Below are 23068 nucleotides of genomic sequence, written 5' to 3' on the forward strand. Positions count from 1 at the left end.
GGGGGAAGAGGGAGAAAAAGAGGGGGAAGAGGAAGAAAAAGAGGGGGGAAGAGGAAGAGAGGGGTGGGGGAGAGAGAGAGCAAGGACAGTGAAGAGGTGGAGGGGAAAGGAGAGAGGAGGGAGGGGGGAGGGGGAGCAAGGAGGGGCAAAGGAAGGGAAGACAGTTTAATGTAAGAGGAAGGGAAGGCAGACGTGCAGTGGAGCATCAATTACGATTCATACCTTCTCATCAAAATGATTCTGCTCAGGGTGATGGAGCACGAACCACTCGCTCATGGCATAATGGCAGAGCTGAGCTATTCATGAAGCTGAGGTGTAAAACTGCATGTGCCCTGATGGCATACAAAGAGGCCTTGGTGTAAAGAATCTGTGAAGGGGTAGAGCATCACTTGTGGTCAAGTGATTTTCATCCTACTTAGAGAGGAATTTGTACATTGCATTCCTCCTAGCCCGTCCCTTGGTGTACTGCAGTTAAAGTGGAGGATGGTGGGCTCTTGACAGAGGAGTCCGAAGTAAAGGCCCGCTTGGCCGGTGACTTTGAGCGGCTGTAGCAGGCTGACCCACCAGCTGTTGAGTTGGATTTAAGGGGTGTTGCTATCCCAATTGCTGACCCTCCAATAAACTGACACTTTGTTTGTGGAAACACAGGCTGCGGTGAACCAGTTGAAAGGGGATAAAGCTCCTGGGATCTGTGGCACCCATGCTGAACTTCTCTCGTGTCATACTAGAGCATGCAGTTCTGTGCTCTGTTTGAAATGCAGGCATCATCCCAACTGACTGAAAGAGGGGCCTTGTTGTCCCTCTCTGGAAAAGGAAGGGTGATCGCCGGGACTGCAACAACTACCGAGGGGTGACGCTGCTCTTAGTGCCAGGCATGGTCTTTGTTCAGATAATTCTTGTTAGGGTTTGCTACCATCTGCTTGAGCGCCAGCACCCAGAGGAGTCGGGATTTACTCCAAAGAGGTCAACGATTGACCATATCCTTGCTCTTTGGGTCCTCACCGAACGTAGGCGAGAGTTTCAGCTGTTGGGGTTAGAGTTAGGGTTGGGGGGGCGGGGTTGTTGTTTTTTCAGCACTTTGTGATGGGCAAAAAGTTTCAAATTTTTTCCCTTCAAATTAGACCATGATTCCTGATTTTCAATGGTTTTCAGAAACAAAAAAAAAATTGCGTCTGGGTTCCCCTTTAAGTGTTGTTTATTCTGGAGGACCTTTGTATTAAAAACGAAGGTATTTTCTTCAAACAAAAACAGCAATATTCCTCATACAAAAATATCAAGTGATTATCAAAATGGGTTTTCTGACATACTTGCTCCGTGGACTTTTCCAACTGTTGGACCAAGCATTCCCTCTCATGTGCAGGGAAGTGTCTGGGTCCATCACCATCTCCAAGCCGCTGCCGTGCGATGGTTTCTCTCAGTAGCTGCAGAGACACCCTTCAGTTCAACACCAATGGTTCTTTTGCCTCCAAGTTCTTCTAAAGATTTATCCCATCCAATTACAACGAGACCTCTCAAAGAAGCATTACTCAAGCTATTCCACACATGGTGCATTATGCGTTACCTCAAGGTATACCACACAATTTTCATTCAATATACAGTATATATTTACATTGTACAGAATAGAAACCACAACATTTATAAATACAACTACAGTATTAACAATCTTTTCAATGAGCCAGAAAATAAAATCCCCTTATTCAGTCACTCCTGCTGTTTATATACAGTATACGCATGCACAGACGACGTGCACACACTTTATTATATTCTTTTTTTTTGAAAACAACCCAGTTCAGGATTTGTTTAATTGGTTCACGAGCGCCAGCCAGAGTTACCACTATATTCGTTATGTCTGTGTGTCTTTCTGTTGGGTGGTCGCTAGACTATCCTTATTCTCAGGCTTTTCTGTATGTCTGTTGGGTGGCCGCGAGAGTACCGTTATTTTCACTTTTTCCGTCTGTCTGTATGTTTGTATGTTTGTATATAATGGACAGCTCTGGAGGCCAGAGGAGTCAACCGATTTTGATGAAACTTGACAGGTAGGTTCATACCAGGATCTAGTTCTATGCTTTTGAGCACCGTTGCTATGGATGCCACCGTTGCCCGCAACGGGACTTTGAATTTTTTGAAAAACGGAAAAAATTTCCCGAAAATCAAAAATCGCCTTCCGTGCTTTTATGCGCACTATAATCAACCTCTTTGTCAAAAATTTTCTGCCCGATCCATCAACAACTGTATGACTAGTATGCAATTATATTACTATATGCTTTCACCCCAACGTTCACGTTGGGATTCCCTAATGTAGGATTCGGGAATCGAACACAAATGATGAATGGACAGTTGCTCGTCATGTTCCTATATGGAACAACGAATGGCAAAAATGCCATCTGATGTGTTCTCTTATCTACATGTTTCAAATTCGCCTTCGTCTAGCGACCACCCATGTCACCTACCAGCTTGTTGGGATTCGCTAGATATCCGTTATTGTCGGGTTTTCCGTGTGTGTGTGTGTGTGTGTGTGTGTGTGTGTGTGTGTGTGTGTGTGTGTGTGTGTGTGTGTGTGTGTCTGTGTCTGCAACGCGAGGCTCCACAGCACAAACCAACAAACCGATTTCGATGAAACTTGGTGAACAGGTGCCATATGGGCTGGGAGTGTGCGCGTCTGAGTTTCGTTGCCAAGCAACCACCCGTTGCTATGCAGAAACCGAAAAACCGCGTTTTAAGAACCCAAACGGTAACTGACGTAGCGCGGCTTCTATGATAGGTAGAGCGACTGGACCAACTCCTGCCTATTCCTTGCATCCCCATCTAGTTATCGTGACAGCATAACGTTCCTCTATCTCTCAGTTTCCGAATGGCAGCCCTCCGAATGTGGAAAGGTGGTGAGTGACCTTGACCTCGGAAACCGTCGACGACGGAACGTTCAAATTCGGTGTATGGATAGAGTTTAATAACTCCTACAAAAGTGAACCGCAGCATTTTTCCAGATTTGATCATCAAGGGCATCGGGGCTGAAATAGGCAAAATTCAAAAAAATACTTTTTCTCGACCGATGTTCACTATTTTCAATACTTGTCCTACAGTTTTGAATGTGGAGAAATGAGACTTCGGAATTAAACACTTCGAGATATTTAGAAAATTTTACTCGAGCCGATTTTTTCTTTCGGTTTTATTTTTCAAATGGTAGTCCTGTGAGGAGTGCCAGTTGGCAAAATACGCAATAGGAAAAATCTTGCCAGGCAGAGGAACTATTGTATGTGAACCAATACGTCTTGGCAATGAATCTTCGTCGGTGGATCGGTCAGAATGAAAAGCATCGTATCCAGCGCTTCGATCCTCGCGGATCCCTCGTCGCCTACCGGCTTGTCTGTCTGTGTGTCTGTCTGTCTTTCCAGAGCATAACTCCGTGGACATTGATCCAATCTTAATGAAACTTGGTTGTGTGTTCGATATCAATGTCTAGTTGTGTTTTCCTGGATGAGGGTGTGCTACGCCCATTGTGGGCGGAGCCACGCCCAAAAAATAGCCATTTTTAGGGGGTAGTCAGATTAAAAATCTATCTTCTCCTCGGGAATTGACTGAATGGAATGGGTTGTTCAGTATTTGAATAGCAAAATGAATTATCTAAAACTTCTTCTTGTCCGATTTTTCATTTTCGTCCCAAGGTCAAGGTCACAAGGTCAACAACTTAGAAAATTGCGAAATTTGACGTAAAAATCATACGACCGCCCAAACTTTGAGAACTAGGATGACATTTCTTATGCATAATCTTGATGTCATTCCCCACCTAAAGTCTTGAAACCATTTTGCTCTATCTCGAACACCTTGCCCGTGGCGCCCCCTTCGTGGGAGGAGTGTGAAATGTCATATAGCCTAAATGACATTATATTGTTCCTGGAATGTTCCAGAGGAAGTTTTGCACCAAAGGTCATAATCCTTGACCTTTGACCTTTAAAGGCCACAAAGGTCAAATTTTCAAAGTTGTGGGAATCGAAACGGGTTTTTGACCTTCTTCGATGAACTAACTCCAATAAGCTATAGCACATATCCTGTTTCCTTATTTTAATGTCCACAACATTGTTTTGTGACCTTTAAAGGTTATGCAAAGGTCAAATTTTGAAAGTTGTTGAGCGAAACCGGGTTTTCGACATTTTGCAGCTAATAACCTGTCACCTGTACCACATCATGTTGATCATTTTTATAACTTGGTCAAAAATTATCACATTGTCTCATCCTTGACTTCTGAAACAATCTACATCGTCAAATACCACTCGTGAACCATTGTCGTCTTCAGACTTGTTTCAGTTTACGTTCACGATACAATCTTTGTGCAGTGCACCACCATGGCGGTGCACTGTACAAAGACTTTATATGGCTTTGTAATGTGCACATTATTGTGGATCAGCCATAGTACATGATTTAAAGCCTACTTACACATTAGCAGACATGCCAACCTCCATTCAATTATTATCTTGCCAAAACGAAGTTTTTGCAAGATATGTTAATCAGCTTGTATGTTTTTTTTTGTTTGTTTGTTTTTCTGTTTGTCTGTAATCACGTATAAAAAATTCTGCAGAGCACAGTTATCATTGGAAATTTTTGTAACTTCGCATATCAGAGGCCTATAGAGGTCACTTTCAGTGCACAAAATTTTGAAGGTCAAGGTCAAAGGTCAAGGTCACTTTGTCGCAAATCAGGGAGTCGACGAAACCCTTATTTTTTGAGTAATTTTGATCGGATCGTCTTCAAGCTTCATGGGAATATAGTTCATGGTCTGGCGCTCAGTTGATTAATTTTTGGTGGCGATTGGCCTTGACCTTCATGGTTAGCGCCTGAGGTCAAACATATTTGACCCCAAGGTCAAATTTTCAAGTTTTAAGAACCATATCGTGTAGTACCTCAAATTGAACACCTCAATGAGTGCTTTCTAGATATGTCAAGCTTGAGACATTATGACGTCATTTGGTGACGTTATGAGGCAAACGCATATTTTTCATGGTTACTCTGTAGAACGATTCTCATCGGAATCTCTCGTAGGCAGATATTCCTCAAGGAGTCGCTCCTGGTGGATAGCAGCTCTGTTCACCTCAGTGTGACCTTAAAGAAGTCACATGTGGTCACCTTTTGACAAGATACGGGTCACCCTGCGGGTGACATTGTTTTTATTTTTCTTGTTGTACACCACTCCTTCCCAATTCCATATCCAGGCGACGCACGACGCCATCGCCGACAAAGGAAGGGAGTACTCAGTTTTCACTCCATTTGTTTGTTTGTCTTGGCAATATCTCAGCCATCCTTTGAGCTCGGAAGTTGAAATTTGGGGACAAAAGTGAAGATGTTCTTTGGCAAAAAATGTTATTTTTTTATTCATCAATTAACTCATTAATTACTTAATTATTATAGATTTATTAATTATTCATTTATTTTATTTCTCATCTGGGCAATATCTCAGGCACATGTTGAGCGAGGAAGCTAATATTTGGACACGAAAGTGAACAAGTGGTTTGGCTATAACGGTTTTTTTTGATTTTTTGAATAATCATTGAATTCTTTAATTTTCGATTAATTGCTTAATTTTCAAAAAGTTACAGATTCGGACGAAACAGTCGTGCTTTAGGTATGCTATTATCAATTGATAGGAGGTCAGGCTTGTCAGTGGTTGTCAGGTCAGGCCAGATTGGATTTGTCACTTCCTGCAGGTCCCATGTAAACCTGTACTAACCTGTTTCATGGTTAAGTTGCCGGCAACTAAACCGCTTCCCCAACCAGGTTTCCTGGTGAGGAGGGTGTATGGATATGGACACCCAGCAGGATTAAAAACAAAACCTGTCAAAGGGCGGAGGAGCTCCTTGTGAGCCAACGGCCATCCATGTCAAGTACCCAACTGTGTCTGCGGACATCCTCCTGCAGTTGGGTTACTTTTTTTGAAGGACGTTGGTGGTAGGATTTGCACTCCGGCCACTGTAAAACATATCATTCCGCAAAACGTACCGCCAAAAAAAAACAACTGAAAACCCACTCCGTGGGAGTACCTCCTGTGCAGCTGCCCTCCGCAGGGCAGCTCACCAGATGATGAGATTGGGGCAAAGCCTTCGGGACCCCACTCTTCAATGATCGGAGGAAAACCACGAGGTAACCTTCCCGGGTCAGATTGTGGAAGTGTGTGTCGGGGTGCTGCTGAGGTGTCGTCCACCAGACGGCGGTCTCCTTGGGTTAAACTGAGGTGGTCCCTTCAGATGGGTGCCTGGAATGTCCTATCCCTCAGAGAGGATGATCACCTGTCTCTGTTATCATCTGAGCTCAAGCGTTTGAAAATTGGTATTGCAGCACCCTCTGAGGTTCGGAGACCGGATTGCGGCGAGATCATAGTGTGTGGTTACACCTACTATTGGTCTGGTCACTCTGATGGTTACCATGTCCAAGGATTTGCTGTAGCTGTGTCCAATAAGCTGATTCCAATAGTGATTGAGGTAACACTGGTCAACGAGTGTATTATGAGACGAAGGATTCGTCACTCCTTGAGTGTCGTTTCTCTGGTCTCTGAATATGCTTTGACTGAGGCGAGTGATCCCACCATGAAGGACACATTCTATGCCATGTTCGAGTCTGTGGATGATCAGTGCCCCCAGGCGAGATACTCTTCTTGGCTTGAGGGATTTCAGTGCATCGACTGGAACTGATAGGGATGGTTATGAGACACATGTTGGTCCCCATTGGTCTGGAACTGTGACCTGGAATAGCACTAAGTTCCTTGACTTTGCAAGAAGTCATGGACTTAGGGTGGCTGGTTCATGGTTCCAGCACCCAGAGGTTCATCGCTGGACTTGGTATTCCAATTCTAGTGGTGTGACAAAGGAGATAGACCATGTGCTCGTTGATGGTCACTGGAGGATGGTCCAGAACTGCAGGGTCTACCAGAGTGCTCAGTTCCTCAATACAGACCACAGGCTTGTTGTAGCAATTCTGAAGTTGCAACTTTAATCCGAGAGAACGGTACCATCCCAACCTCGACTGGATGTTGGCAAGCTCAGGGACGAGAGGGTAGCTGAAGAGTTCGTGAACAGGCTGAGTGGAGATTTTGGGGGTCTGGGTGCTTTGGGAAATCCTGAAGAGTTGTGGAGTGCCTTCAAGACCATCGTCCTTGATGTTGCCAGTGGATGTTTGGGAACTCACCGTCAGGTGAAGAAGAATTGATACCATTGACCAGAGTCGCAGGGCCAGACTGAATGGCAGAGCTTAGCTGTTCGGGGAGCTGAGGTGTAAACCTGTATGTGCGGTAAGGGTGTACAAGGAGGCCAATGTGCCAGGAATCTGTGATGAGGTCGAGCATCATCTGTGGTCAAGTGATTATCGTCCTGCTTACAGGGGAAGTCGCGCATTGCGTTCTTCCAAGCCCATCCCTCGGTGTACTGCAATTAGAGCGGAGGATGGTGGGCTCTTGACAGATATGTCCAAAGTGAAGGCCCACTGGGCCCGTTACTCTGCGCGGCTGTACCAGGCTGATCCACCAGCTGTTGAGTTGGATGTCAGGGGTGTTACCATCCTTATTGCTGACCCTCCAATCAACTGTGATCCACCTTCATTTGTGGAAACACAGGCTGCGGTGAACCGGTTGAAATAGGGTGAAGCTCTTGGGATCTGTGGCATCCATGCTGAACTTCTCAAAGCTGGTGTAACTGCTGTACTCATGTCGTTGAACACAGTTCTATGCTCTGCCTGGAAAACAAGCGCCATCCCAACTGACTGGAAGAGAGGCCTTGTTGTCCCTCTCTGGAAAGGGAAGGGTGATCGCCAGGACTGCAGCAACTACTGAGGGGAGACGCTGCTCACGGTGCCAAGCAAGGTTTGCTCGGATAATTATTGATAGGTTTCGCCACCATCTGCTTGAGCACCAGCATCTAGAGCAGTCAGGCTTTACACCAAAGAGGTCAACGATTGACCGTATCCTTGCGCTTCGGATCCTCACTGAACATAGATGAGAGTTTCGGCAGGGGCTGCTTACAGCCTATTTTGATCTCTGCAAAGTGTTCGATTCAATGAATCGGGATGCCCTCTGGAGGATTATTGGTCTTCGTGGGGTGCCACCAAAACTGATCAATCTGATGTCTGAACTATACTCTGGAACTGAGAGTGCTGTGAGATGTGGTGGTATCATCTCTGACTCATTTCTGGAGTTCATCAGGGGTCTGTACTGGCCCCCCATACGTTTCAGCGCTTGTAAGGACTGGATTCTTGGGAGGATGTCGGAGAGATCAAGCTGTGGCACATCGTTTTGGAATGTCAAGATCTCTGACCTTGATTTTGCAGATGATGCAGTCATCTTTGCGGAGACTCTGGATATCCTTTTGGGTCCCTCGAGGTGCTGAATGAGAAGGCGGAGTCACTGGGATTACGGATTTCCTGGGTCAAAACCAATATACAGGCTTTCATTGACATCTTGGATGCTGCCATCTTGTCTGTACCTGTTTGTGGCAAGGATGTTGAGGTCACGGAGAGTTTCACTTACCTTTGCAGTGATATTCATGTCTCTGACAGCTGTGATCCAGAAGTCAATAGACGTCTGGGTGGGGTTTGCGGAGTCATAGATTCATTGGATAATGGGGTGTGGCACTGCCGGTGCCTGTGCAGGACGAAGAAAGTCCAAGTCTTCAGGTCCTTGGTGCTTCCAGTCTTGCTCTATGGATTTGAGACTTGGACTCTGACCAGGGATCTGAGACAGAGACTCAATTCCTTTGGTACCAGGTCTCTTTGGTGAAACCTTGGCTATCACTGGTCAGACTGTGTCCAATGAGCGGGACTCAAGTGACATTTGTTACCTGCATAGTCAGTGAGCATCAGCTGCGGCTGTATCGACATGTGGTTCATTTTCCTGGTGCTGATCCTGCTCACCATATTCTCTCAGCAAGGGAGTCTTGTGAGTGGAGGAGGCCAATGGGCTGACCACGTGCCTTGTGGTTTCAGCAGGTTGATCAGGATCTCAAGGAGATGAGGATGGGCCAGGCATCTGCCTGTGGGATAGCCAGACGGAGGTCCCGAGAGTACCAGCGGAGTGTGGACACAGCGACGTGCTGCTCCGGTGCATGCTCTCATCCCTGAGCTGACCTGGTTAACCAATTGATTAAGAAATTATTTACGATTATTATTTATTTATTGTAATTATGCAATTAATTAATCAATCAATTATTGTTCACTGCTCCCTCCTAATTCCGACTCCATGTGCTGCAGGGTGGCATTGCCGGGGCGCCCATGGTGCCCCGGCGATGTCACGCGCTGGAGGATTGTTATTTATCTATTTGGCATGGTGGCGTTGTACTTTAAATGCACCATTACTTGTTCGGTCATCTCTATCATCTCAGTAGAGATGACCTAATAATAAGTCTCGAAGTCTGTCTGTCCGTTCGTACGTACGTCCGTCCATCCACAATCAAACCGAGTGGAGACAAATAACCAATAGTGGAATGGATAGAGGTCGATGCGACATGCACAACGATATAACTTTCAGGGTCGTCCAAGGTCGACGTCAACGTCACGAGGCTGTCAAAGTTGCGAAAATCGTCAATTTAAAATCGTATCTCCTCCCTCATTTATCAAGAGAGATCAAATGTTATTAGTGATTCAGATACTATGGACTATTATAGAGAACAACACAAGCCATTTTTTTGAAATTTGCTCTCGTTCCATTTTATAGCCCTTCAAACTTCGCTCTGATTCCCCGTATGGGCCGTTCATAAAGTACATACAAAAATAAAAGTATTAAATTAAGAACCGGAACTCTCCGAGACAAATATTACATTTGAAGCTTTTGTCAGCTTTAACTAAAACAATGGAACACAAGTTTATATGCATACTTACTTTCATTTATGACATTAACATTGTCTTGAATGTCAATTTGTACTTTTATTTTCATAAATGACGTGCTGTGATATTAAAAGAAAAAGGTAAATTACACCGCTAGGGACTGCATTGTCATGACTTACAAACATCGGTTCATAAGGAACTGCTGGCTTTGCAAGCATTTAGCGATGTATGAGGGGGGTGGGTGGTCACTAGCCTGCATACAGAGGGGGGGGTGGGTGGTTTTGAAACCCGGAAGTAGAGCGTACGTACTTTATGAACTGCCCCTATTCCAGTCTGGCACAGAAATTTTGTTGAAAAAAAAAGTTGCAAAAATTTTTCTTTGGGGGGGGGGGGGGGTTGGAAATCACATAAAACATGAAGAAATGCAAAAAAAAAAAATTCAAATATTTTTTCAAAATGGCCGCCATAGCGGCCATATTGGATTTTGGACCAAGTCCAGAATCTAATGGCATGATCCTTGGACCAGACCTAACACCCCCACCAAGTTTCGTCGAAATCCGTCGAGGAGTTTTTCCGTAATACTGTTCACAAACAAACAAACAAACAGAAAGGGGTGAAAACAGTAACCTCCATCCATTTTCGATGGCGGAGGTTAAGAATCTAATTCTGACATCAGCCAAGGCAGTAAAAAGACTAAAAACCATTCTAAAAAAGAAAAATATAATTCTGCCTTCCGAAAAAAAACAAAAATAGTAAGCAATACAAAAAATATTTATTTTGCTATAACTTCAGCGTACGTTTTTAATTGGGTGGACGTGTAATCACACATTAACCAAGTTTTGGGTACAAAATATGCATTTTATTTGTGCAAGATCTAGCCTCATGGAAGAATGAGGTAACAAAGGGACATGGAACGGCACTCAATAGAGTGCATACCTCCACCAGGCTGAACAGTTTACATTTTGTCTTCCACTGATAGGCCGGATCTGGATCCGGACCTGAAACAAAATCAAATTGGCTTGATCTTGTCACCTACCCAACTCGTTCACCAAGTTTCATCAGAATCTGCCCATATGTTTTTTTGACATGTCATGCTATATATCGTTTTTGGCACCATCTCTCAATGGTGAAGAATTACTTTAAAAGTTCTAGTGTCCATATATGGATCTGGATCTTCACCAAAATCGAATCAATTTGTCTTTGTCACACATCCATATCAACCTGTCCACCAAGTTTCATCCGAATCCCCCCCCCCATAACCTTTTGAGATTTCCTGCTCACAGCCACAGACAGACAAACAGGGGTGAAAACATAACCTCCGTCCACCTTTGTGATGGGGAAAAAAAGTTTCAGTTTTTTCCAAAAGACCCAGGTGGAGGTAAGAGGTCAGGTTAATGTGAGACAAACATCAAGGGAATGAAAGAACAGGAAAATAGTAGAGGGTGTAAGGGGAAAAAAACACTGAAACTAGTAAGTAAGATGGTTAGGTTAGGAAAGGTTAATGGGGATAAAGATCATGGATCAGAATTGGGGATTACAGGAGATGGCAGTTCATTGCTTGCTTGATGTACTGGAAGGAAGAGTGAGACAAAACAGCCTGGAAGGTGGTTCCATAGATGGAAGAAGCAAAGAATAAGAGTTGCAGCATGCAGTCAGCCTGGAATTTTGAAGTTTAAGGAAGGTATTGGAGATGCCTTGAGATGGTAGCAATAATACACTTGGAACATGGACTGTGGAACATAATACACTTGGAACATGGACTGATAATACAGTTGGAACATCCACACTGGTGATGGAACATCCACATCCACACTATGGATATAGAATAATAGAAAACAATGTCCAACCTGTGGAAATGAAAATGTAATCTTTTGTAACTATATTCCAACTATGTTAATCAGATCACTGCATGATTAAAACAATTACTATGCAGAAAAAGTAGTGGCATAGGACAGGTGAAAATCACAAGTCATTACCTTTATATCTCCTTGAGCCTCAACATTCCGCAGATTCAAGTGCTTAATTTCTTCAGCCAGGACCTTGTTTTGCTCCCTTGACTTTCTTAGCATCTGGGCTAAATTCACCTAAGACAAGAATCCATTCAACACACACATTTCTGATGTCACTGTATACCCACTGGGAATTAGGGTGGCTACAATTACAAGCAATCAAATTTTCTGTAGTTACCAAATTGTTTGGAGAGGTTGTTATTCCATTGTAGGTGGCTGCAGGAAGCTCCCAGCCAACACAGGAATATATAATTTAACCAGAGCACCAGCACACTATGGCCAACAGTGCTCAAAGAGTATCATCGGATCACTAACCGTGATCCTGGGATCTTTAATGTGCACCAACTAATGCCGGTAGACGGGACATCACTTAACGTCAAGCAAAGGGACGGCATACACATTGATGAATCGCGTGCCTGTGAAACACCAGGATGACAGTTTATAACTGGGCCAAGATCTAATTCCAAAAGTGTAAAATTCACAGGTGATTTTAAGGTAATTGAATCCCAAAAGTGTAAAATTCACAGAGGGTACCCCTCTTCAAACATCCATATCTATGATTGTCATCGTTTGCTGCAATGTCATCATGACATTTCAAATTCCTGAAAGGCCAATTAATAGAAGTAATGGATGATGACCCTTATAAAATTTCCGGTTTAGGTTGTCGTCTCTTGTGGCCAATCATGCTGCACAGCACTGATACAGCATCATGATGGTGGCAGTATGGTAGGACAAACTCGATGCCTGACAAGCTTAGCTTTGCTCCAAATTGGCAAAGAAGTTTACATCTCTTTTGTTGCAAATTACTATGTCAGCATCAATCAAATTTAAAACAAACCAAATCTTAAAATACAAAGCTTTTCTTCATCAGCTTTGTTAAAAACAAATATCAATTTAATTTAGACAAGTCTGAAGACGACGATGGTTCACGAGCGGTATTTGACGATGTAGATCGTTTCAGAAGTCAAGGATGAGACAATGTGATAATGTTTGACCAAGTTATAAAAATGATCCACATGATGTGGTACGAGTGACAGGTTATTAGCTGCAAAATGTCGAAAACCCGGTCTCGTTCAACAACTTTAAGAATTTGACCTTTGCATAACCTTTAAAGGTCCCAAAACAATGTTGTGGACATTAAAATAAGGAAGCAGGATACGTGCTACAGCTTAATGGAGTTAGTTCGTCGAAGAAGATCGAAAACCCGGTTCGATTTCTACAACTTTGAAAATTTGACCTTTGTGAACTTTAAAGGTCAAAGGTCAAGGGTTATGACCTTTGGTGCAAAACTTCCTCTGGAACATTCCAGGAACAATATAACGTCATATAGGCTATATGGCATTTCGCACTCCTCGGATTATCCATACTTTGATGAAATCAGCATAAAAACAAACTTGAAGGGGGTGCCACGGGCAAAGTGTTCGAGATAGAGAAAAATGATTTCAAGACTTTAGGTGGGGAATGACCTCAAGATTACGCATAAAAAATATTGTCATCCTAGCTCTCAAAGTTTGGGCACTCGTCTGATTTTTTTGTCAAAATTCGAAATTTTCTAAGTTCATGACCTTGTGACTAAAATGAAAAATCGAGCTCCGTGGGGCTATGCAGGTGCCATTGGGCTAACCAAATACCGAAACCCCTGCCAGATTCAACAACCCCCTCGGAGAAGATGGATTTTTATGTCAAAATCGCAATTTTCTAAGTCCGTGATCTTGTGACCTTGACCTTCAGACGAAAATGAAAAAAAATTGAGCTCCATGGGGCTATGCAGGTGCCATTGGGTTAACCAAATACCGAAACCCCTGCCAGATTCGACAAACCCCCGAGGAGAAGATTCAAATTGAAATTGGCTACCCCCTAAAAACACAATTCGCAATTTTCTAAGTCCGTGATCTTGTGACCTTGACCTTCAGACGAAAATGAAAAAAAATTGAGCTCCATGGGGCTATGCAGGTGCCATTGGGCTAACCAAATACCGAAACCCCTGCCAGATTCGACAAACCCCCGAGGAGAAGATTCAAATTGAAATTGGCTACCCCCTAAAAACACAATTCGCAATTTTCTAAGTCCGTGATCTTGTGACCTTGACCTTCAGACGAAAATGAAAAAAAATTGAGCTCCATGGGGCTATGCAGGTGCCATTGGGCTAACCAAATACCGAAACCCCTGCCAGATTCGACAACCCCCTCGGAGAAGATGGATTTTTATGTCAAAATCGCAGTTTTCTAAGTTTGTGACCTTGTGACCTTGACCTTGGGATGAAAATGAAAGATCGAGCTCCGTGGGGCTATGCAGGTGCCATTGGGCTAACCAAATACCGAAACCCCTGTCAGATTCGACAAAACCCCTAGGAGAAGATGCAAATTTAAATCGGCTACCCCCTGAAAACACGTTTTTTGGGTGTGGCTCCGCCCATAATGGGCGGACCACGCCCATCTTCAGGAAAACACAACTAGATCATGAAATAAACCTCCCACCAAAATTTCATCAGGATCGGATGAAAATCCACGGAGCTATGCTCGGGACAGACAGACAGAGACAGACAGACAGACAGAGACAGACAGACAGACAGAAACACAACAATAACAAATATAGTGGTCACTTATATTTTTCGAGAAAATATTTTTTCGTGAACCAATACTTTCTAAATGGACAATGATCGACTGAGGTAGCCAGTGGGTTGTGTTGTGGTCCAAATGCATCACTGTGTATTGGAAGAAAGTGGGTGTTTAGAGGTGGGGCAGGGGAGTTACAACAATGTGCAGAGAATAAAAGAGGGTATAAACTTCTGACATCTTTGCACACACATTTGGGTGCACTGTATCAGCCAATGCAAAACAAATACCATTCATTGAAAAAACAGTGAATAATCAGTAAATAAATGTTATGAATCAATTCCATCAATAACAAGAATCCAAGTCCTTATCGAGCACCTTAAAGAAGGTACGTGCAGATTTTACATATATACATACATGTAGAAAGGTAAATGGTATATAAATAAATAAATTAATGTGGCATGTCGGTTGTGGAGATGCTACAGTGTAAATAAATGAATAAATAATTTGAAATTGTGTCTTGGTCATGGGTGGAGATGATAAAGTGTATACAAATAAATAATTGAAGGTGGTATGTAGGTAACAGTTATGGTAAAGTGCATATAAATGATTCAAAGCTATGTGTTTGTTGGTTGTGAAGATTTTAAAGTTATACAAATAAATAAATAAATAAATAAATCTCATATCTCAAAAATAATTATTTTTCTATGTATACTTTACCATCTCCACTACCATGTACAACCTTGAATTATTTACTTATTTCTAGACGCTTTACCATCTCCACTACCTACATATTTATTTATTTATTTAAGTGCAAAATCTACACGTCCCATATTTAAGGTGCAGTTGGTGGCTGCATCCTCGATTCGCACTTCCATCCTTGTTATGGTTCCCGGAGGGAAGCATTAAGTGCTTAGTCTTAGTGTCCGTGGTATCCTGCTTTTTGGAAGAAAAAAAAAAGGTTTGTCTTCATTCTGAGACACAATTTCAAGTGCTACCAATTGGCTAATATTATGAATTGGTTATACCGGGAACCATCAGGGATCTCTGATCACAGCCTTCTAGTTTGACCTATGGGATTATGGAAGCATGAAGTAGAAAATAACTTGTCAATTGCTGTCAACTATCCATTTATCTCAGTCAGAATCTGGTTCCCAACATAATGTTAATGTACGCACCTCATTACGCTTTTCCTGGGGAAGTGTCGGATCACCTTCCTGGAAACAACATCAACAAAGATTTTTACAATGTTTTTAATCAAATTGCATTCATTGAATTTAATTGTGCACTCAAACATTGACAACGAACTTGCTGCTGTGGATTTAACAGTATTAACTTGTTTCCCTTCCTAAAAAAACGATTTAATCATAACCGTCATACAGAAGAAAAAAAACAGGGAGTCTGGAACACTGACGCTAACCATTACATTGATGTGTTTCGACTTATGAGTAACGTACAAGTAACGTATGTCGACGTGTGTTAACGATCGCGTAGCATGCCTACAACTTATGCCAGCGTATGCGGAATGTGTGTCATACGTCAAGAAATTTTCAACATGCTGAAAATTTCTCGACGTACTCGGCGTACAATGACTTATGCCAGCGCACTACGACGTATGCCAGCGTGCTCTTAACGTATACAAAACTTACCCATAACGTATTCGACGTGTGGCAGCTTGGTTCGGCAAATTTTTCATACGTCGGCATACGCTGGCTAAAACGTCAAGGTGTGACAGCGGCTTTACACGTCGATGTCTAATGCGGTTATGATTTGAATCGTCTATTAATAGCCTACGCCACGTGATCATCAGCGATACGCTGCCGCGCGCTATGCATAAGTTTGACTATCGTTGGGCATAGGTTGTGAACGCCGACAACACGCTCAGCATTCGTTGGTATAAGTTATCTATATGTGATTAAAACGTTCTGTGTACGTTACTAATACGTTATGCATACGTCCAACAAGTTATTATACGCCCAAAAATTTAAAAAAAAACATCAAGAGTTCAGCGTACGCCAGCGTTTTACATACATTTTGATACGTTGTCATACGTTGGCTAAAACGTCAAGGTGTGACAGCGGCTTTAGCATACTTCAATCAATGCCCTGTTGATTGGACCAACCCCCTGAAAAAAGGAAGGAAATGGTCATAAACAGTAGTAGTAGTAGTAGTAGTAGTAGTAGTAGTAGTAGTAGTAGTAGTAGTAGTAGTAGTAGTAGTAGTGTTCAATGTGCTGTTGAATTCATCCATTGCTCTTTCCATCTGTCTGCTGAGGTAGAATGGCATGGATGGTCTTCAAAAGCAAGACTTGTTCTTCATTTTGAAGTGTAAAGTATGTCTCTGTCAGCGTTGACAGCGTTTGAAATTATTTCAAGGTAAAAAAGGAGACATTTAACAGCTAAAAATTATGTGTTGGTGTTCAGTTGATTTCTGCCTTCTCGGTCTGATGGCCGATTCCCAGAACCAAAGACATCGGAATGTGCCACTTACTTCCTAATCCTCTTTGCATTACTTTTTTATTTTTTGAATGTACAATCTCAAGGCTCGTATAAGAACACACAGAACATATAGCAAGGGGAGCAGGAGACAAGAGAGATGGGAGAGGGAAACACAAAACAGTTGGGAACAGGAGACATGAGGAGATCTGTGGAAAGGGGAGAGACGGGGCGGGGTACACGGGGTAAACAAGATGGACACTACAGGGACTTTCAGGAAGGAAAGCAGGGAATTTGACAGAGGTGGGTTTGGGGTGAATTAACGGGGGTAGAAAAGATTATGGTTTTTGGATGGGGGAAGATAAGAGATGGTGGTGAACAGCTATTTTGAAGAGTGGGATTGAAGAGAGTGTGGGAGTTTGTTCAAAAGGTAGGGAAAAAAAGAGGAATGAAAGAATGAAGGTGAGCAGTGATTCTTGATTTTGGTAATTAATCAGAAAGGGGTTGCTGACGGACCTTGAACACCCTGCGGAAATATGGGTGGGACAGATAGCAGTCAGAGTATAGGGGGGTGAGGCCGAAGAGGAGATGGTAAAAAGAAAAAAAAGGACCACCGACCTGCCTGCGGTGAGAAAGTGAGAGACACAAAGACTCAGCTTCATCGCAGGAGATACCAATGATCCTATAAGCCTTGGTTTCCACAGCATGAAGCCGAGCTCGGTGTGAGGTGGGAGCACCAGCCCAGAGGGGAGAGCAGTACTCCATCATGCTGCGAATGAAGGCTTTGTATGTAGTTAGGATCTCAGGTGTGCCAAGGAAGGACTTCATACAATGCAGGATGCTCAGTTGACGACTGGCTTTGGAGGCCAACTTTGGAATGTAGTTTCCCAAGAAAGATCATGGCTGATGGTGAGACTGAGGAGTTTGAGTGACTGAACTTCCTCAAGAGGATTGTTTAAAAAGTAGAAAAGAGGGTTTGCCATACGGTCCTTTTGGAGAAAGAAAGAAAGAGGGAGAGAGGGAGAGATATCAGGATTGAAAGACATATTCCAAGTGTTTGACCACTTGATCATTTTCTATGGGTGAGTTTCAGTCTTCCTGGAAGTTAGCCAACATCACTGCAATCCATAAACATGGTGCAACAACAGATCCTCTTAACAACATGCCTTTTAGCTTGTTTCCAATTATATGCAAGTTCATTCATGTAATCTATCATTGCATTTGACAAAAAATCCTTCCTTTTTTCCAATAGCCTGATCTCAGATCAGTGTGGTTGCAGGCCTGGTTGTTCTACCCTGAACATGCTGCTTCTACTCTCCCAATAATGGGTGGAAGCCCTCAATTTCAGCCATGACTGGCTGTTTCTCTGGACATATCTTGAGCATGTGATAATCTGGCATCCCGCCTTGATCTCCAAACCCTCTGCTTATGGCATCCAAAGCCACCTCCTCTCATGGATCACTGACTTCTCACGCTCCCGTATTCAGCGTATACAGATAGTGGAGAAAAAAAATGGAAACACCTGGGGATATGGGAGACACCAAGAGATAGCTTCCACACAGGTGTGGCCCATGTGTTAATTAAGCAAATAACATCCCAGCATACTTCGGGTCAAATATAAAAATGCTGAACAGGCCTGATTGTCCATAATTATGGTTAGTATGGCTGCACGAGGTGACCCCCCCCCCAATGCCCTCATCCACAGAGCACGTATGGTCACCCAATGGTTTGATGAGTATGACACTGATGTTATCCATATGTCATGGTCTTCTCAATCACCAGATCTGAACCCAATCGAGCATTTTATGGGATATTATGGAATGACGCCTGTGTGGTGTAGTCTGCGGGCCTACGGGGAGGGGCATGATGATGATGCATGATGGGCGTGATGATGGGAGGAGGGGTCGTGGTGGTCATCGTATCTGCGAGGGATATAAGGTGTGCGCGCCGTCTGAGGCGTCGTAGTAATGCTGGAGTCGCCCGGCTCGTGAGTGTGCCGAATACGGAATAAAGGGGAGCCGTGGGCACAGTACGCCCGCGCTCGCACTTGTGCAACACAGCCCGACTCGACTGTTCCTCCGCATCGTGTCTGCCTGCAAAGCATCTCCCATTTCAGTAGAGTACAGTTGGCAACGAGGATCTTCGGATCGGCGTGTGCAAGGGTGGCAAATGACCCGTGCGGTTCCAAGCTACGGAGCCAAAGGTCTCGCCAGCATGAGCATGGCAGAGGGTCGGTGCACGGCAAACGTACGCGTGCCCGCCTTCGTCGGAATCGACTTCGGCCACGTCGAGTGGGCAACGGCCGCGCTCATTGTTCGTTTTGTCGAGGACACGCGTTTCGGCTCGAACGCGGCGTGGGACGTCGCGCAAGCTCTGGAGAATGTCCGAGGTCTCGATGGTCGGGGCACAGCAGATGGGCTGGGGGTCATCGCGATGGGCCAGGCACGCACGGCCATGCGCACGGTCTGCGGCGCGGGTCGTGGGCGAGTGTGGCAATGCAATCACTCGGACGGCGGTCTGAGCTCTCGAGGTCGTCTACGGTGTGTGGGCCGAGGGTCATCACCCATTGTTCCGGTCATAGATGGCGGTGTGCGAAGCGATCCTTCCGTCCCGGGTCGAAACCTGCTTCCAATTGATCCGGAGATGACAAGATCAGTGGCAGGGGAGGTTGAAGTGAGCGAGGCACGGATCGGGTGTCGAATTGAGTCCACTCGTGCTGCCCGCGCATCGCATTCGGCTGTGCCGTGCAAATTCACGACGGAGGAGCGTCCGGCACGGCTCAGAGATCGTTTTATTTCTGGTCTGCGCGCAGCCATCCTACGGTTGACCGACATCACATTCGACTCGGCGGTCGCGACTGCTTCATCTGTAGAGCAGACACTCACGGATGTCCGCGCCATTGCTGGCCAGGACGTAATGAGTAGCTCCAGCTGGGGCATGGCGGCTAATCCCGAGGTCCACGCGGTGACCGCACAAGTGCCGCAGGTCGCGCAGCCCGGAGTCCGTGCGATGGCACAAGTGCCGCAGGGTGCTCGCGCGCCTAGCGGTGCGGGACGAGGGCGCGCACCGCAGCGCGGTCGCACCGGGAGCGAAGGGGCACCGCAGCACGGTCGCACCGGGAGCGAAGGGGCACCCCAGCAGGACCCCAGTGACCTGGAGATCGGCCTGCAACCGGGGCATGACGATGCCGGCGAGCCGGACCCGGCGAGCCGGACCCTTTTGGGTCGGAACGGGCTGGCGCACCTCGGACTGGATCTCCGGTTCGTACCTGCAGATGTGCCAGTGCTCTCTTCGAGACCTTCGTCGAGTACCGAGGGCGAGGCTCTGGCGGCGGGGGCCGCGTCAATGCAGCGGGAGCGACCGTTCGTTGCTGCCTGCGGCGGTGATGTGCGGGTCGGAAGCGGGGAGAGCCATATCAGCTCTCGCGATGAGTTCCCGCGCTTCGCTCGCGATGAGTTCCCGCGCTTCGGCAGTGTTCGTGAGGCAATGCGCGTCGGTGTTGTTCAGGCAGCTTCAACAGGTGGCGGGGAGCCCGTGGCGTTAAAGGGAGTCGCGAGTCGCAACATCAAGTCGACAACCAAGAAACGGACTCGTGATGTGGGTTGTGGGTTGTTGTTCAGGGCATATATGTTTTCCTTGCTCTAGTGATGCAGTTTAACGTTGTTGAAATAAATGCCAGCAGTTCTCGTGTGAAAGTGGATTTGGCGGGGATCAGTCAATGGAGTTGGTGTTATGATCAATGTGATGTGGGGGCGAATAAAGAAGGTTTATTGGCCTCCAGTTGCCCCAGGCCGCAGGTAGTTGCTTTGTCATGTGCTGGGGGTTTATCAAAAGACCGCGCTGTACGGAAAAATGAGTTTGCAATGCTTCGAGTGATGTTCGTAGTGATTTATAACGAGCCTATGATTGCAGTGTGGTTTAAATGGAGTTGCTCCCGTCTAGCTGCCGTGTGGGTCTCGGAGGTCGACTCAGAACCAAGACTGGTGCCCTGGTCGGCGTTACCCCCACCTCTGGTTGCGAGCGCAGCTCTCTGTGTTCGCTCAACGCCGTTTGGACGGGCGTTGGCGTCTCAACTGATTGTGGTGCGTGAGTTGTTTTGGAGCATTAAATGCATACAGCCAGCGGCGCTGTTCAGTGCCCCCGGCCAAGGTCGATCAAGGCTGGCGCCACGGCTTCCAGACAGCGGGCTTCTGGCCTCGGAATGTTTATCTACGTCGGGTCTGCCTGGGGGGAGTGGGCCGGACGCGTTTGATGGTGCCGGGGGAGGTTGGCTCGAAAGGTCGTCACGACCTCGGCGAGGGCCATGTCAGCATGGGCCGCCTGGGGGCGTTTTTGCTGCGTAGTGCTGCTGTGCTTCTCATTTTGCTGCTTCATATCGGTAACGCGGTCAGAATTTGGTGGGTGCTTTGTGCACCTCCGTCTTTGGAACCTGGCCTTTGCTGCTCCACTCGCTCGCATCGACACATTATATGATGTGGTGTGCTATTATACTTTGCTATTAGTCATTTTATTTTTATGATTATTATACCGAAGTCCTTATAATGCTTCTTATATTGGTGGTCATTTAATAATCATACTTTTAGGAGGGAGGAGTGTGGTGTAGTCTGCGGGCCTACGGGGAGGGGCATGATGATGATGCATGATGGGCGTGATGATGGGAGGAGGGGTCGTGGTGGTCATCGTATCTGCGAGGGATATAAGGTGTGCGCGCCGTCTGAGGCGTCGTAGTAATGCTGGAGTCGCCCGGCTCGTGAGTGTGCCGAATACGGAATAAAGGGGAGCCGTGGGCACAGTACGCCCGCGCTCGCACTTGTGCAACACAGCCCGGCTCGACTGTTCCTCCGCATCGTGTCTGCCTGCTAAGCATCTCCCATTTCAGTACAGTACAGCCTGAGACAGCATTTTCCATCTCGAACAAACAAGTGTGAGTTTTGATTTTGACTTTCTTCTGCTCCTTTTTTTGTTGATCGACTTTCTTGTGGTCTCTCTCATGGTTCAGTCACTCAAACTCTTGGGTCTCACTCTCAACCATGATCTCTCTTGGGCAAGCCACATTTCAAAATTGGCCTCAAAAGCCAGACTCCGACTAAGCATCCTCTGTCATGCAAGGTTCTTCCTTTGCCTATCAGAACTTTTGACAACCTACAAGGACTTAATTTGCAGCTTTCTGGAGCATGTGCCCCTGTCTCAAAGCTTGCCCTTATTGATGCCATGGAAAGCAAGGCTCTCAAAATCATTGAGATCTCTTACGATGAAGTTGAGTGTCTCGGCCTGTTACTTTCGCATCGCAGACAGGGTGTTGGCCTCTGTATTTTACTACCTCATTTTTGGTGTTGCACCGTCTGCCCTCTCTTGGCTGTGTTCCTCCCAAGTTTCTGCATTGCGCAAATGGTTTGCCAGTAACCCTTTTCCTGTTAAACTCCTAAAATCCAGGCTTACCACTCACCTCCACTCATTAGTCTTCTTTTTTTCTCACCTGCAGAACCAACTTCCCCAGTCTTTTCATTCCCTTTCTTCCTTCTAGGGCTTCAAGACAGCTGTTCACCACTACCTCAGGTCATCACTCATCCATACTCATAATATCTTCTATCCAGATGACCCCATTCCCAAGCTATTATGCTTTTATCCCCTCTCCCTCAACTCCCTTCACTGTCAGTGGGTTTACTCAGTTTGTTTCATCCCTGCTTTCCCCTTCCTCTTCTTGCTGTGTTTCAGGTTGTTCAACCCATCTGTCCTCCTCCCCCACCTTGACTTTGATCTCACTCTCACTCTTACTTTTACTCTGCTGCTGGAGGTTCCCCCTTTTCATTTTGTTCCCTTAACATTCTGCTGTACAAGCTTTTCCACGAGCCTTGAATATGTATACAAAAATGGTGACAATTCACCATCCGGTGGCATTGTGTATCCGATTTCAATCGCTACATGGTGTAATCCTAATAATCTTATCCTTATCCACATCTGGACATTGAAAACCATTTATCGCAATTTTTACTGTATCCAGATCCATATCCGTGTATTGCAGATGTGAACACAGCTTTTGGCTGCCTCTTGCCTTGTCTTTTCACTCCGGTGATGTCTGCGTCCTTGTCTGCCTCCATCATTGTATAGCTCTTCCACAAGTCATGAGATTTAAGAAATAAAATTAAAAAAAACATGCCTCTGCCTCAATTACTCACCCTTGTGGCAAAAACGGAATGACTGGATTTCTTCATTGCATTCCAGGTTATGGTGAAAAGTTCGTGATGAAAAGAGGAAAGAGGGAGCACGAAGAAAA

The 23068-nt window shown here is 45.3% G+C and overlaps 1 protein-coding gene and 1 long non-coding RNA gene across 3 annotated transcripts in view; one reads left to right on the forward strand and one right to left on the reverse strand.

Moving 5' to 3' along the window:
* The window catches only part of LOC147035001 (coiled-coil domain-containing protein 149-like), a 60865-nt gene that overhangs the window by 32294 nt on the left and 5503 nt on the right, over positions 1-23068 (reverse strand). Inside the window, exons 3-5 of one of the 2 annotated variants that reach the window (XM_085892254.1) lie at positions 15538-15576; positions 11772-11879; positions 1308-1421 (exon numbers count right to left, since the gene is read on the reverse strand). In XM_085892254.1, the coding sequence (XP_085748380.1) occupies positions 1308-1421; positions 11772-11879; positions 15538-15576 (261 nt within the window). The remainder of the gene's footprint in view (positions 1-1307; positions 1422-11771; positions 11880-15537; positions 15577-23068) is intronic. The other variant, XM_085892263.1, reaches the window with a different exon arrangement.
* Positions 1417-22949, forward strand: LOC147035002 (uncharacterized). Its single transcript, XR_015060997.1, has 2 exons — positions 1417-1567; positions 22817-22949. It is a non-coding gene; the product is annotated as an uncharacterized LOC147035002 (long non-coding RNA).

This window comes from Eptatretus burgeri, chromosome 1 (assembly GCF_056783735.1).
Source record: "Eptatretus burgeri isolate ZD-2024b chromosome 1, Ebu_testis_v1, whole genome shotgun sequence".
Lineage (NCBI taxonomy): Eukaryota > Metazoa > Chordata > Myxini > Myxiniformes > Myxinidae > Eptatretus > Eptatretus burgeri.